A 16,875-nucleotide genomic window follows, 5' to 3' on the forward strand; every position below is an offset into this window, starting at 1 on the left:
GATACTTGGATTGCTACACCAGCTTTCCCCTTTGCTTCTCTAATGATCTCACGTACCTCTCATTGGCATATCTGTGTTCTCCTTCAGTTTGGAGAGAGTTTCTTCCCATATCACATAAAATCCTTCATTGTTGTCATATGGCCTTATAGTGGTGACAAGTATTATCCCTCTTGCTGATGTGACAATAATTATGTACTTATGAAGTTATTGCAGAACCTTTCAGTAGTCTTTAAAGAGTTTGTTTCTAATTTAACTTTTGAATACAATTTTAATAGTTTTTCAATAGCAGCACCTGGAAACATCAGTGTAGAATAAGTCCAAAATAATCACAGTAGACCGTCAGAGATACGAACAGCTCGGGAATGGAGGCTGTTCATAACTCTGAAATATTCATAACTCTGAACAAAACATTATGGTTCTTCTCTCAAAAAGTTTACAACTGAACATTGACGTAATACAGCTTTGAACTTTACTATGCAGAAGAAAGATGCTGCTTTGAACCATCTTAATTTAAATGAAACAAGCATGGAAAGAGTTTCCTTACCTTGTCAAATCTTTTTTAAACTTTCCCTTTATTTTTTTGTATGTTTAACATAGTACTGTACTGTATTTGCTTCCCCCCCACACCTCCGTCTCTGCTGCTACTTGATTGAATCCTTTCAGTTCCAAATGAGGTATGTGGTTGACCAGGCAGTTCGTAACTCTGGTGTTCGTAACTTTGAGGTTCTACTGTACACCAGTGGTCAGGCTTTCACAGTCTTATGCACAGTCAAATGCACTGGTGCTAAGGTGACGTCTCTGTTTTCACAATACTAGAGCTATGGCAGATTATGATGTTTGAGTAGGAATTATACAGGAAGGTCAAGATCTTCTCTGGGAATCCACAGCATAGGGCATATACTCAAGCATCGTTTGGCCACTGGATGTCACTGTTGCTCTGTATAATTATTTGAAAAAGCTGGCTCCAGGAATGAAGGATGAAGTTCATAAAGAAAGTATTTTAAGGACATTTTATTCTTGGGCTTAAATTACTATAAGGTATCTACATCAAAGCCTAAATCATAATCCCATTGATCTTAATGACTAAACTATCATAAAATTCAGTAAATCAGGATTGGGCCTTATATTATTTGTATTACTTAAATTGCTCATTTTAAAGATCTGTGTACTGGGACCAATAGAAATGCGTGTGTGTGTATGTATGCGAACGCACACGTCCCTCCTCTCATCTAACATGTGGAACAATTTCCCTGATCCTGCAGTCTGATATGTATACATTGATTTCTCTGCATGTGTGAAGTCCCATTAACTTCACTGGTATGCCAGCAGTCAAATGGCATGCTGACATGGATCAGCTTGCAGGATTGCGGCCTGTGTTTGTATTTGGAATATGATGCCCCATTTTATCAGGGGCAGAGGCAAGATGAGAATTATGCTGTTAAAAAGAAGCATTGCACAGTAAAATGTAGAAGAAGAGAGGACATTTTTGGAGAAGCTCAGTTCCTCCCTACTAACTCGCAGCTGTTCAGTCTAATTATTTGGCCCATTTTTATGCTCATATTGTAACTGGTCCTTCAGATCATGTGTTTTGTTTCAATATAATTAGATTAATATGTGTTCCACTTAATTTTATTTTTTATTTCCTGATCTTTTTTTAAGGCACGTTAGCTGGAGTTATAGATTTAGCTGTAGACTGGATGACAGATCTGAAAGAGGGTGTCTGCTTATCTGCATTCTGGTACAGTCATGAGCAGTGCTGCTGGACATCTAATGAAACCACATTTGATGACCGGGACAAATGTCCCCTGTGGCAGAAATGGTCCGAGCTTCTGGTAAACCAGTCTGAGGTATGCAAGACCTGGTTAGGCTGTAGACTGGGAAATACTAACCATTCCCAGATTATTCTTCCCCCCTCCCACTACTCTGTGATATTCTCTTCAAACAGTCCGTCCCCCAACCCCCGAGGTAGAGTTATGAACTGCCAATATTGTTACCAGGGGTTCCCACAAAAATTTTCTGCTTGGCCTGTTATAAGCCCCAGGTCTCGTGTGTGTGTTGCAGAGACAAAGTCTGTGAGAATGGGGAAATCTCTTATTTGCATCCTTACTAGAATAAAAGAATTACCTCATAACTAGATCTGGGTGAAAATTTTCAGACAAGTCATTTATTTGCTAAAAAATGTGGTTGTGGTCAACCTGAAAAAAATTTGACCTGATTAGTTTCGGCTCAAAAGACTTTCTCCAATCTCTCTCTTTCTCTCTCTCTCTGTGTGGAGAACAGAGTATGGGAGTATCCTCCACCAGCAATTTTTAAAAAAATACCTGATGCTTGCTGCAATCTCATCCATTCAGGAAAAAAGTGTTTTGGATGTACTGTTATGGGCTTCTGGATAAGTCATCTTTGGCTTAAGGGATTTAGCGGAATAAACAGAAGGTTTGACTACACGAGGGAGAATGCCACAACCTTCACTTTAATTTAGCAGTGGAATTTTAACCTGGAATTCCATACATTCTCTAAGAACCCTGTCATCGCTGTACAACAACAGGTTGGTCATTCTTAACAGTAACCCCAAAGCTGTTGTTTTAGTTTTAGCTGGACTGCACTGTCTGTGGACATGCATGGCCTAATTTTCCAGAGGGGTTGTCTCACTGACATCACTGGCACTTGTGTGTACATGCCGCGCTGTTTGACACCAAGCAAGAATCTCTCCTGTACAGTGGGTGATACACAATGCAACGCAATGCAATTTGCATGGCATTTTAACTGTCTTAGTCAGTATTTATAGACTGATAGTTGTTTCTTAGTAACATTAAATAAACATTGTCCCAGGCTAAATTGCTGAACTGGAGTGAAGTTGTAGATTATTAGAAAATCCCTGGATGGAGGAGTGGGGGGAACATATAATTTATATGGGCCCTGTCTTGAGGAAATCCACAGCAGACCACTTGATATCTTGGCGAACGTAAATAGAGAACATCCTCAAGGATATTCGTTTTCCCCATATGCACCAGAAACTCAACAATCGGGTGTACTGTATGTTGTTCATTGCATTAAGCATAACAGCTGGATGGGTGTTTTAGTTAACACGTAGTTAATATTTTCACCATATTCAAGCTAGGTTTCTGATCCTTACGGATTACAGTGAAAATAACTATTAGTTTGACTTGATTCTGGTGACTCCCCCAGAACAACGGAGCTTCTAAGATCTGCAGTCTTCCCCTATCTCACTGTAGTCAGTAGATCTAATTGTATTAATATTGTTGTTGTTATATTATGGTAGCATCTAGAGATCCCAATCAGGCACCAGGGCCCCACAGGAAATGGACACACACACATCAGAAAGTCAGTCCTACCTCTATACAAACTCTGCAGGCTTCTCAAAGCCTTGTAGAATTTCTAAGAACAATAAGATTGATTTAATTACAGTCAGTACATGGAGAGATTTTTGTTCCCATTCATAAATTACTACACCTGGCAGAAGACAGACAACAGACAGAAGCACAGTGAAAAGAACTGGTTGCCTTGAGTGTACAGAGGGAACAATTCACAGAACATTTTACATAAAAAGTTCTTGGAGGATTTTTCCCAGATGTAATGTGTTCAGACTCTTCTATTTTATGCACAGCTGTGGCTCTGCTTATCATATCTAACTGAATTTGACATTTTGGAGCCCTAGATGTACATAGATATTGTTTGCAAAATCATTTCTTCCCTGTGGTTTTGGGCATCATGGCTCCTTTCAGCCCCTTAAATATGTTGCCACTATGAATTCTGACACATCCTATGGGATCTGTCAGTATTGTTTTAATTATAGTATTTCTATGAAACCTCCCCCCAAAAAGCAGATTTGATTTAGAGAAGACATGAAAATAAATCAGTCTATGCATCAGACCATGTTTTCTTCCCGACTCTTTATTATACAGGTTACCTGTGTTGGCCATCCATTCAACCCTGTGCTCTTTCCTTCTTCTATTCCAGTAGCTTTCAACCTATCCAGATTACTGTACCCCTTTCAGGAGTCTGATTTGTCTTGCATACCCCCAAGTTCACTTAAAAACTGCTTGCTTACAAAATCAGACATAAAAATACAAAAGTGTCATAGCGCACTATTACTGAAAGATTGCTTACTTCCTTATTTTTACCATATTATTATAAATCAATTGGAATATAAATATTATACATACATTTCAGTGCACAGTAAATAGAGCAGTATAAACAAGTCACTGTATGAAATTTTAGTTTGTACTGACTTTGCTAGTGTTTTCTATGTAGCCTGTTGTAAAACTAGGCAAATATTTAGATTAGTTGATGTACCCCCTGGAAGACCTCTGCATACCCCAGGGATACACATACCCCAGGTTGAGAACCACTATCCTATTCCAGTGCCATTCCTTTAAACAGCCAGCAGAGGACGCTGTAAAAGTAGGATACGCACCATCCTCCTTGTGGAGACTAAACTTGCCTCTGGTAATACACTGGAGCCATCTGTTTTGGCCTACAGTGTTGACTCCAACAGTAGACCCATAGGCTTAAATGTCAGCATGTGAGTAAGTGCCTTCCTGAATCAGGGTCTTGGTGATAGTGGCTAAAGGAGTGGCTGGATGACTAGTACTTCCCTTCTGAAAGACTTTATTAATCTTTAGAAACTGTTATTTAAAGTTCCAAAAGTTTGACTGTAAATGTTCCAAAAACAACTCAATCTTGCCTGTGATCACGTGTCTAATTTATGGAGGATAGGTCCATCAATGGCTATTAGTCAGGACGGACAGGGATGGTGTCCCTAGCCTCTGTTTGCCAGAAGCTGGGAATGGGCGACAGGGAATGGATCACTTGATTATTACCTGTTCTGTTCATTCCCTCTGGGGTACCAGGCATTGGCTACTGTCGGCAGACAGGATACTAGGCTAGATGGACCTTTGGCCTGACCCAGTATGGCCGTTCTTATGTTCATATGTCAAATGTTTGGAGAATGTGAGGATGAATGTTATCCCTAGAGATGTAGTTGTGCAAAAAAAGTGGGATCCCAGTAGTCTGACCCAGTATAATGTAGTATGTGTATGTGTGTCTGTAGCAAATACCTAAATCAGATCTGGAGTCTTTATACCAAATATGGTGCAGCTTAATTGAATTAAGAAGCAAAATAGTTGCTTTAGCCCAATGTTTTAGAGCCAAATTCTTACCAGATGAGCTGGAGCTGCTGCAGATTCACACTAGTGTAGCTGAGATGAGAATCTAACCCTGGGACTGCAAACTCAGACTGTCCTCTAAGGCAGGGGTTAATATTTTTCTTTCTGAGGCCCTCCACCGTCCTATTAAAAATCTCCATGGCCCCCTTGTGTCACAACAACTGTTTTTCTGCATATAAAAGCAAGGACAAGCATTAGGGGGTAGCAAGCAGGGCAACTCCCCAGAGCCCCACGCCACAGGGGGCCTCATAAAGCTAAGTTGCTCAGGCTTCAGCTTCAGCTCAGGGTGGAGGGGCTTGTGCCTCTAGGCTTCAACTCCATGTAGTAGGGCTTCAGCTTTCTGCCCTGGGCCCCAGCAAATCTAATGCCAGCCCTACTTGGCAGACCCCCTGAAACCTGTTTGCAGCCACCTTGGGGGTCCCGGATGGCTGGTTGAGAACCACTGCTCTAAGGGAATAGTGAATATTACCATTGAGTCTCTAGTTGAAAGCACTAGGGAGAAGACATTCATGGGGAAATGAAATAAACATTCTTCAGTTGGAATAATTAAAAATCCACTGTGACTATGGATGGGTGTCCTTGATAAGTATGGAATTTATTACTTAAGTCTTGGGTCATGGGGGTTGATAACACTCTGCTCTTCTGCTGTCATCAGCAAGGCAACTCATTGATATCGTATTTGGATAGAAATATCTAGGGATATGCTAGAGTTAGTTATTGTTATGGCATGTTTGGCAAACGGGGAACATCACATTGACCTTGCCTACTTTGTCATTCATAAGATTGGAAAATAGGTTTTCTAGCATTGAGATCTGGAACAGAATAGGAGTAGTTAACACAGACTTCCTTGATGGTCATACATGCAGCATGGTATCATCCTAATCCTCTGCAATCTGAAAAAGCACTCTCAGTACTTGAAATACAGCTTATGGACACTACTAGTCTTCACAGAGACTTCACTTGTCTCTGTTCTGGACCATCAGGCAGTGGAGGGAGAACCTTTAAAGGTGCATCATATTGTCATCTTTAGACTGATAAATCACAGCTCCATGCCTCCTATTGGATCAGTCCATTATGGGCTCTTTTTTGGCTATTGGACTGTCTATATGGCTTTACTATTTGGATGAGACACATCCAATGGAAACTCAATCCAGAAAAGGTCAAGATCATGCTTGTGGGTAGGGAAAAGTATCTTGAGGAAAACTTGGGGAGTTTTTCAAAAAGAAAAGGAGTACTTGTGGCACCTTAGAGACTAACAAATTTATTAGAGCATAAGCTTTCGTGAGCTACAGCTCACTTCATCGGATGCATTTGGTGGAAAAAACAGAGGAGAGATTTATATACACACACAGAGAACATGAAACAATGGGTTTATCATACACACTATAAGGAGAGTGATCACTTAAGATAAGCCATCACCAGCAGCAGGGGGGGGAAAGGAGGAAAACCTTTCATGGTGACAAGCAAGGTAGGCTAATTCCAGCAGCTAACAAGAATATCAGAGGAACAGTGGGGGGTGGGGTGGGGGGGAGAAATACCATAGGGAAATAGTTTTACTTTGTGTAATGACTCATCCACTCCCAGTCTCTATTCAAGCCTAAGTTAATTGTATCCAGTTTGCAAATTAATTCCAATTCAGCAGTCTCTCGTTGGAGTCTGTTTTTGAAGCTTTTTTGTTGAAGGATAGCCACTCTTAGGTCTGTGATCGAGTGACCAGAGAGATTGAAGTGTTCTCCAACTGGTTTTTGAATGTTATAATTCTTGACGTCTGATTTGTGTCCATTCATTCTTTTACGTAGAGACTGTCCAGTTTGGCCAATGTACATGGCAGAGGGGCATTGCTGGCACATGATGGCATATATCACATTGGTAGATGAGCAGGTGAACGAGCCTCTGATAGTGTGGCTGATGTGATTAGGCCCTATGATGGTATCCCCTGAATAGATATGTGGACAGAGTTGGCAATGGGCTTTGTTGCAAGGATAGGTTCCTGGGTTAGTGGTTCTGTTGTGTGGTGTGTGGTTCATGTTCTCTGTGTGTGTGTATATAAATCTCTCCTCTGTTTGTTTTTTCCACCAAATGCATCCGATGAAGTGAGCTGTAGCTCACGAAAGCTTATGCTCTAATAAATTTGTTAGTCTCTAAGGTGCCACAAGTACTCCTTTTCTTTTTGCGAATACAGACTAACACGGCTGCTACTCTGAAACCTGTCATTGGGCAGTTTTTGTATGTCCATTCCAGGGAGAATGGCATCATTAGAGATGGGTGTGGAACTTGGAGGTAACCACTGGCTGCTCACTCCGTAGTTACAACAGTGATTTAGAGTGGCTATTACCATTACCATCTCCATCCTGTCGGGAAAGCCCATCTCTTTATCTTGAGTACAGGCCTCAGCATGATTGCTTATGCTTTTGTCACATCCACGGTAAACGACTGTAATACATTCATAATTGGGCATCCTTTCAAATTGCTTTGGAGGCCGCAACCACTGCAGAATGTGTCCTTTACCTTATACCTTCAGATAGGAATGAGGAATTCAGTTATACCCATCTTCTGTGAAGTGCACTGGCTGTTAATATACCAAAGAATATAATTTAAGGAATCAGAGTTAGTATGGAGAGCCTCTTCATAATCTAAACCCTCAGAACTGGATTGATCACTTTGCATCCTACAATTAGCCAGGGTGATTCTGGTCTTGCCCCTTCTATTAAAATTAATGGAGAAGTGTTGCTAAATCCCCGGCTTTGAAAATCTCAGCCAGCATCGTCAGAGAGGCCCACCGCTGTGTCTCGTTGGCTGACTTTAAAGTACATTGCAAATCCCTCCTTTGGGGTATTTTTTTCTTGCTGTAACTGGGTTTGCCCCGGTGCTAGGTTTGCTTGATGTTATTTGGACTGTGTATATGTGCTCAGCTTTTCATTCAACTGTTTAAGTGTTTAGTTTGGTATTTTGTACAGTGCATGAGAAGCTCACAAAAGACACCATGTAGATTGGTTTAAATAAACTAAGATGCTGCATCTATGTATCTTTGCGGAGCACAAAAATGTGCAAGCGTTCACACTTACTGAGGCAGAAGCAGCTTCAGTCATACCACTAGTGTTGCAGTAATTGAACAGAACCTGCTCCACCCCACTCCAAATCCTAATAGGAACATAAGATTATTTCATTGCATTTGTCTAACAGTGTTTTTGCTGTTTTTTTTCCAGGGTGCAAGTGCTTACATTCTAAACTATTTTCTGTACATTATGTGGGCTCTATCTTTTGCTTTCCTGGCAGTCTCCCTGGTCAGGGTGTTTGCTCCTTACGCCTGTGGTTCTGGGATTCCAGAGGTGAGTTTCTTCCAGATGGATGCATATTTAAAACCTGAAAAATCATTTCATGTTCTAGACCTGTGCCATCATATAGCTATGCCTTTGGCATATGAACAAGCAAAAGCAAGGCATTTTAATATTTTTTTTCCACCTGACATGTCTTTATATTATGCCTTTTGCCTAAGCTGTGTTCATGTTTCCTGTCTAAATTCTTCATCTTAGACTCCACTCAAAAGCATATGCAATGGCTGCTGTTTTGGTCAACAACCCAAGGACTGAACTGGATACTCCCAGAGCTAAAAGCATGAACTGCTAGAACCTGAGCTAAAGATCCAAGGCTCCCTAACTGGGCTGTAATAATTCATATCCTCTGTGGATTGGACACAGAGGGGGAGTCATAGTGCATACTCATCAGTGGGTTACACATGAATATTTGCCTGGAAGTCCACCAGATGCAATTACATGTTCCAATTATAAGGGAGAAGATAAAAGTTTAGGCCAAGATTTAAGGGGGTGGGGGGGGTGCAAAAAAAAGGAAGGGAGGAAGATTCAAGACCAAGCTTTCCAAAGTAACTAGTGAGTTTGAGCTCCTCAATTTTGGGGGGCCAACCATTTGGAATTCCTTTAAAGGATCTGATTTTCTGAAAATCAGGTGTGTCAAGCTGGGTGCCCAAAATTCAGGCAACCAAAGTCACCAGTCACTTTTGAAAATTTGGCCCTAAATCCATATTTGGGTTCTTAAATGAGTGTCCTTGAAATCAAGGAGAGCTACAGGTTACTCAATACTTTAATAAAACATGTCAGACACTTAAAAAGGGGGGGGGCTAAATAACAGCTGGGTTATTAAGAGCCTCCATATGGATTTTGGAGTCTAAATTTAAGCTTCAGTCTTTGAAAGTCTTATCCTTATTCTTCAGATTTAATTCAATGTACAGATCTGTTTGCCCCTTTCCTCACCTCTAGGAGAGCAACCCAAGAAATCTAAAACTGATTAATCAAAAATCTGGAACTGGTTGGAAAAAATAATTGCAAAACCCTCCTGAAATATTGACATTGTTTCTGTTGCTCAGGTGTCAATATGAAGCTCTTTTTTTTCCAATTTTTGTTATAACTTTTTAATTTTTTAAATAAAAATATTATCAAACATTTTCACTTACAGAAAACCTGGATTTTAATAAATGAAAATGTCTACTGGTTTTGATAACATTTTGGATAAAAATTCTGATAATGAAGTCAGAAGTCAAAAAAGGCCACTTTTTGATGAAAAACTTTTTATTTGCAAAATTTTGAAAAGTTTAAAAATCAACAAACACCAAAGCCAAAAACCTTATATCAAGACTGATTTGAGTATACTTTTTGAAAACTTGCTTAGAGATTGATTTATTGCTTTATATCTTTGGGGAAGAATACAAAGGGAAAAAAGGAAGCGGGGGAATATCAATCCGTGTAAACTGGAGCTTGGCATGGTGTGTACTTATACTGACACAGCTTAGTTGGTTCTCACTTTTAAAATCATGATGGTCTCAACTCATGCTATAATCTTGTAAAGGATTTTTTATTATTATTTTACATGTATATTGCTTTAATGCCTATAAGCTAACCAGGTCGTGTTCTAGCAATGTAGGCACTGTACAAACGTATAGTAAATCATAGTTCCTTCCCTCTCAAAAGGCTACAAGACACATTAAAACTGCTGTTGCTTGCACACGCTCAGTCAATTCCTTTTACACTGAAGTCACTAAAGGAATTCCCATCAGAAACTGTGCCACTTCAGATGCCAAGCCAGCCCCATGTCTAGTCCCACTGGACTGGATTGCTGGAACAGGATATAGAAAAATAAAAATCACTGCTAAGAATGGTGACAAGTAATGTGTGTATGCTAGAGTTACCTTCAGTTTAGACATGTTTTAGAGGTAAATTCCAAATCAGATTTCTGCCTGTTGACTTTGTCTGTTTAAATATGGCAAGATTTGATCCATATTTAAAAAAAAATAAGAGAAACTTATTAAAACCAAGACCTCTGCAAGGTTCAGTTTCATGGCACTGTAATATTTTTCTGTGATGGGATTTTTGGAAATAACAAAAAATATAATATTTATGGAATCTGCCCCACACTATAATTATTTTGTTTTTTTGGTGACGCTCATTTGCATCTCATTTAAGCCCTGATCCTGCCAGCCAATCCACATGGGCAGCGTCCTGTTCACTTCACAGAGGCGGGGTCCACCCACATTAACTAGCTTGTAAAATTGTTGCCATGTCTACCCACTACTCATGTTAACCACTAGTACGATATCACTGTAGAAAAGTTGTCTTAATCATTTGCTCAGTGCATCAGTGGCTTCTTTCAAGCAGTGATTTGTCTACTATAGTTGTTAAGTCATTTTTGCAAAATTGAAGTTGCAGAAGTTTTAGTTCTTCAACCTATTCTTCCTGCCTTCCAGATAAAAACCATCCTGAGTGGTTTCATTATTAGGGGCTACCTGGGGAAGTGGACACTCTTAATCAAAACAGTCACCTTGGTTCTTGTGGTGTCTTCGGGCCTCAGCCTCGGCAAAGAAGGTCCTTTAGTGCATGTGGCTTGTTGCTGTGGTAACTTCTTCAGCAGCCTCTTCTCAAAGTACAGCAAGAATGAAGGAAAGAGGAGAGAGGTGAGCTTTGGATTCAGATTGACTATATTTAAGGGGAACAAAATGACAACAACTCAAAGGGCTCATGCCTTGTATGCAAATCTTTGTGTTGCAGGTGCTTTCAGCTGCAGCTGCTGCAGGAGTCTCTGTTGCTTTTGGTGCTCCAATTGGTGGTGTACTTTTTAGCCTGGAAGAGGTAAGAGCTACCAGTGAATCAGCTATGTTTCATTTTCATGATATGTGTTTGCAGAATTCATTTGCATCAGTAAAAATACTTTCCCTTGATTCCTTCCTTAAGAATCCTTTTTATTTTCCCAATATTGTTTTGCCATATACAAGGATATAATAATCTGTAATTGTTACCAATAAGAAGTTACCCTGTAGATTAGCATAATGTTGGCAGAAGAGGAGTAATAGTCTCCTGGAGAAAACCAAAGGTGTGATTGTGCTGTGCGTGTGTTCAGCATTTGACTCCATACAGAAAAGGTGTATGCCTTGAGCATTCTAACAAAAGATTACAGAAACTTGCTACAGCATGTCTAGAGATCATAACTCCAGTGTGTCCGTTTAAAACATCATGGTTCAACAGCTTGCTTTATGATTCATTTGATGTTCATTTTCCATTGTTCGCAATTTCCTCCTCAAGTCTGAAAATGCCTTTCCTTACAGATGTGTGATCATGTTCTGGTCGCAGACACACCCATGTATGTAAAGTCACACTAACCAACAGAGGGAATGCAGTAGGGCAGGGGTGGGCAAACTTTTTGGCCTGAGGGCCACAGCGGGGTTCCGAAACTGTATGGAGGGCCAGGTAGGGAAGGTTGTGCCTCCCCAAACAGCCTGGCCCTCGCCCCCTATCCGCCCCCTCCCACTTCCTGCACCCTGACTGCCCCCCTCAGAACCCCTGACCCATCCAAATCCCCACTCCTTGTCCCCTGACCACCCCCTCCCAGGACCCCCACCGTTAACTGCCCCCCGGGACCCCGCCCCCTATCCAACGCCCTGTTCCCTATCCCTTGACTGCCCCCCCAAACCTCCACCTCATCCAACTGCCCCCTGCTTCTTGTCCCCTGATTGCCCCCCGGGACCCCGAGCTCCCTATCCAACCGCCCACTCCCCGTCCCCTTACCATGCCACTCCGAGCAGCAAGACTGGCAGCTGCACTGCATGGCCAGAGCCAGCCACACCGCCATGCTGCCCGGCAGGAGCTCGCAGCATGGCAAGCTGAGGCTGCAGGGGAAGGGGGATAACAAGAGAGGGGCTGGGGGGCTAGCCTCCCAGTCTGGGAGCTCAAGGGCCAGGCAGGATAGTCCTGCAGGCCAGATGTGGCCCGTGGGCAGTAGTTTGCCCACCTCTGCAGTAGGGCCTGTGGTGCAACAAAAAAGAGAGTAACTAAATCAAACACCTTACCTCCCACTCAGTTAAGCATTCACTGTTTCTGTTTGTTTTAGGTTAGTTATTATTTTCCCCTGAAAACTCTATGGAGGTCATTTTTTGCTGCTCTTGTGGCTGCCTTTACTCTAAGGTCCATCAATCCATTTGGAAACAGCCGACTGGTTCTTTTTTATGTGGAGTACCACACCCCCTGGTATATGGCTGAACTTTTCCCATTCATTCTGCTTGGGGTCTTTGGAGGTCTGTGGGGGACGCTCTTTATCCGTTGCAACATTGCATGGTGCCGAAGGCGCAAAACAACCAGGCTTGGGAAGTATCCGGTCCTAGAGGTAATTGTGGTAACTGCTATCACTGCCATCATCGCCTATCCTAATCCATATACCCGGAGGAGCACCAGTGAGCTGATCTCTGAGCTTTTCAATGACTGTGGCGCTCTGGAGTCCTCACAACTCTGTGACTATATTAATGACCCAAACATGACCAGGCCTGTAGATGACATCCCTGACAGACCTGCTGGCTTTGGAGTCTACACTGCAATGTGGCAGCTGGCCCTGGCTCTGATTTTTAAAATTATCATCACGATATTTACTTTTGGCATGAAGGTAAGTTGGAGGGTATGTAAAGTTCATTGCTGCAATCCATATTGTGTGTTGAAGCTAGACTTTTGCATGACAAGACCAGGTTAATATTAGAGCTTAGAGTGTCGTGTTCAGGTTACATACATCTGGCATAATACCAGGGATGTGTATGAGAATGTGCAAATTCTGAAGCACAAGGCAATAGAAAATTAAGGCTTAATTAGGATTCTGCTTTGATGGCAACAGATTCATCTAAAGATTCAGAAATTAGCAAGAGTTCCACAGACACTCCTGGTGTCGGGGTGAATTGTAAGATGCTATCACAGAACCATCTCATGGTCTTTCATTCAGCGTTTTTATTTCGTTGTAATATACAGAGTAACTCAATTTAGCTGTATCATGCTATCTGTTTTTGTATGTCTCATGTCCCCTGCTTCTCATCAACTTGCATTGAATACAAAGAAGACCGTATTGGATTGAGCACCTTTGTTGTATCTGCTAGGTTTCTTTGATTTTTCTTTGTTTAAAAAAAAGATACAGTATTGTTGCTGAGCATTTAAATTCACTATTGCCAGTAAGTCAATAAAGCATGATTCCCACTTCAACTGAAATTCATCCCCCTCGAAATATGGAGTATTTTATATTGCTGTATATTCTTGTCTTAATACAGTGCAGTGTAGCCAAGTTGCACTGATTGTGGGAACCATAAGTTTGAATTTACTGACTATTTATTACATTTAAAAGCTCACGAGATTATGCAAATGTGCAACGTTTTAAATAAAAGCTCAGCTGTAATATTCCATCCGTGCAGGTTTTATTCGTTTGTTTTATTTTTTCCCCTCATTATGTTTGTCAAGTTTTGCTTTTTAGAAAGAAAGGGGAAATAGAGTTCAGTACATCAGAGCAAATGGCTAAAAGAAAAAAGGTGCTGTTTGAAGATGAACCTACATCAATCAAAGGTTTGGTTTAACACCCCTCCGCCCCAAACAAACCGGGGTTTGTGGTCCAGATTCCATTTTATCCAAGCCCAAACTGCACAAAGTGGGCAGAGGCAAGTTGTAGCTATATGGTTGTTGGTGGGGTCCATTTGTAAACATATATTTGTCTGTTCAAACTAGTAGCTCGCATTCACATAAATAAATTCATGTTTTTTTTCCAAAAGGTGAAACTATTGAAATAAACCCAAAAGTTTGATTATTTTGCTAACCTAACCAACTGCTATTTTCTCAGTGTTTAATTTAGGACCTGTCCATAGCAAAATGAATCAAGTTCTGCTGAGCCACCGACTTTAATATGGTATTAGTGCCATATGCTCAGCTAAAACCATTAAAGTCTATCTTGCAAAATAAGCTTGAACTGAGGATCGAGCTTTGGAGCGGAGCCCGGAGCTGCAGCGCGGAGCAGCTCCAGGGCAGTGGAGCTGCAGGTTTTTGCCTGGAGCTGGAGCGGAGCCGGAGCACAGCTCCAAAGCCCCACTTATGACGCACACAAAAGCTACGCCTTCAGAAAAGGAGAAATTAAAACTATGCAATGTGCAAATTTTGAATTTAAAAAAGAAGATTGCTCATACCAATATTGAGAAATAAAATTGGTGTGAATTCAGGAACTAGGATTAGGTAAAATAGATAAGCAAGTATTTAAATTATATATTACATTTTAAGTTTCTGTATAATTCCAGTATTTGCAGAGGACCATCTCAGACCAAGGAGATGATCCACTGAGACTTCCAGAGAGTTGTGGGGTCTGGCACTGGCTCCGATAAGGGATGTTGGTACTCTGGTACCATATTTCTTACATGCATAGCTGAGACCTTTTGGTCAAAACTGTCACTTGTCTGTTTTCATTTAAGATCCCTTCAGGCCTCTTTATTCCCAGCATGGCTGTGGGAGCCATGGCTGGTAGAATGGTTGGAATTGGAGTAGAGCAGTTGGCCTACCATCATCATGACTGGATCATCTTCAGGAACTGGTGTAGACCAGGAGCAGACTGTGTCACCCCAGGGCTTTATGCTATGGTGGGAGCTGCAGCATGTCTAGGTACAGTAAGTGGTGGTCTTTATTTTTTATGTGTATATGTGCTACAAGATGTTTTTCAGATGTACGGTGGGTTTTTTTAATTGTTAAGAGAATTTCATGCTCATGGAAGCATGCAAGCTTGCCACTCTGACAATCCTGGAAACAAATTATTCGACAGGGCACAGCACAGGCAGTAGCACTGAACTCTTCCTTACATTGCTTCACCAGTGTACCTTAAACATGGTCTAGAGGAGAGGGGGTAGCTAGTTGTCCCCCAGTTACACTTAGTCCTCTCTGTTGAATCTGCCAAAAAGGATGTCAGTTGCAAACAATATGGGGGTGGGTGGAGAGAGAGTTATAAAAAGAAAATGAGTTTTTTTTTATAAAGAGCAGGAAAACGGTATCCCTCCCAAGAGGCTTGCTCATTTGTGATGGCTGTGATTTCCACTGTAATTGAACTGGAATTACCCACTGATTTAAAATATTCTACTATTAAGCCAAGGAAAACAATCTTTGGTCACTACCAATTTTGCCCAAATTGAAATCATTGATCTGGAAGTGAAAGGTCTGTATCCCATTACCAGTCACACAGGCTATATTCAGTCTTTCATCCCTGATTATAGGTCAAAGCCCAGTTCCTTTGAATTCAATGTGAATTTTGCTATTGACTTCAATTGGACTGCCATTCAGTCCTAAATGCTAGTTGTTAAAGCAAGGCCATTGATATAAACTAAATCTCGTACATCAAATGCCAAGTTGTAAATGGAAAGGAAATGTGAAAACATCAACTCCAAGCATGTTATTTCTTCTTTCATTTTTAATTTGACCTGTATCTTACATAATTTCCACTGCTGCTTGATATTTGGACGATGCAGTAATGGACGTATATCACAGAATTAGGCCTTGTCTACAACAAAACCTTCTCATGTAGCTGTATCTTGTACAAGCAAAAGAATGCTTTTGCTGATATAGCTTATACCAGCGCTCCAAACAAAATAAGCTATTCTGACAAAAAGACTCCTGTGTCAGTATAACTGCGTCTAGCACTCCGGCTTTTGCTGGCATGGATATGTTAGTTTGGGTATGATTTCTCACACCCCTATGTTCATAGCTATGCCCGCAAATTTTAAGTGTAGACCAGGCCTTAGTGTAATTGACTAGGCTTCCAATGAAAGCTGCATCCAGAGGAGCACTGGCTGATAAGTAAGATTATTTGTGAGACCAGTCATGGTAGGAACCTAATGTCAGAAATAGTAAACCAGCCTCATTTGTCCTTTTTTATGCTTTTCTTTAGCATTCCAAAACAGAATTTATCAGTGCAGACATTTTGCCTTTATATTAAAGAAAAGTTCTTTACTGTGCATCCATTAGCAGGCAATCATATTCTGTTTTTACAGCCACAATTAGCTATGTAATAATTGTAACTGCATAGCATTACCCATGCCATTATATAAAAACCAACTTTTAATAACCTATTTTCTTATTTCTCTAATCTAAACAATGGCACTGTATTTGGACATCTAAGAATATCAAATTATCACAATTATTTTTCTGACATATTACCTGGAGAAACACACATAATCGTTATATTGTGATTATATGATTCTTTATATCCTGTAATGTAAACTGCAGCAGTAAACTGATTATAAAATGGCACAAAGAAACTACAATGGAGAATGTTGATGCTAGAACTGATTTATAAATACAGAAGGCATCACAATAAAGCTACAAGAACACATTTCATGGAAGCTGCTTACATT

The 16,875-nt window shown here is 40.8% G+C and overlaps 1 protein-coding gene across 2 annotated transcripts in view; it reads left to right on the top strand.

Annotated features, from left to right (window-relative positions):
* Nucleotides 1-16,875, top strand: part of CLCN4 (chloride voltage-gated channel 4) — a 55,266-nt gene that overhangs the window by 24,556 nt on the left and 13,835 nt on the right. For both annotated transcript variants that reach the window (XM_038388001.2, XM_043501489.1), the window contains exons 4-9: nucleotides 1,660-1,847; nucleotides 8,393-8,515; nucleotides 10,942-11,148; nucleotides 11,243-11,323; nucleotides 12,579-13,124; nucleotides 14,950-15,136. In XM_038388001.2, coding sequence (XP_038243929.1) covers nucleotides 1,660-1,847; nucleotides 8,393-8,515; nucleotides 10,942-11,148; nucleotides 11,243-11,323; nucleotides 12,579-13,124; nucleotides 14,950-15,136 — 1,332 coding nt within the window. The remainder of the gene's footprint in view (nucleotides 1-1,659; nucleotides 1,848-8,392; nucleotides 8,516-10,941; nucleotides 11,149-11,242; nucleotides 11,324-12,578; nucleotides 13,125-14,949; nucleotides 15,137-16,875) is intronic.

This window comes from Dermochelys coriacea, chromosome 1, assembly GCF_009764565.3.
Source record: "Dermochelys coriacea isolate rDerCor1 chromosome 1, rDerCor1.pri.v4, whole genome shotgun sequence".
In the NCBI taxonomy this organism is placed as follows: Eukaryota; Metazoa; Chordata; order Testudines; family Dermochelyidae; genus Dermochelys; species Dermochelys coriacea.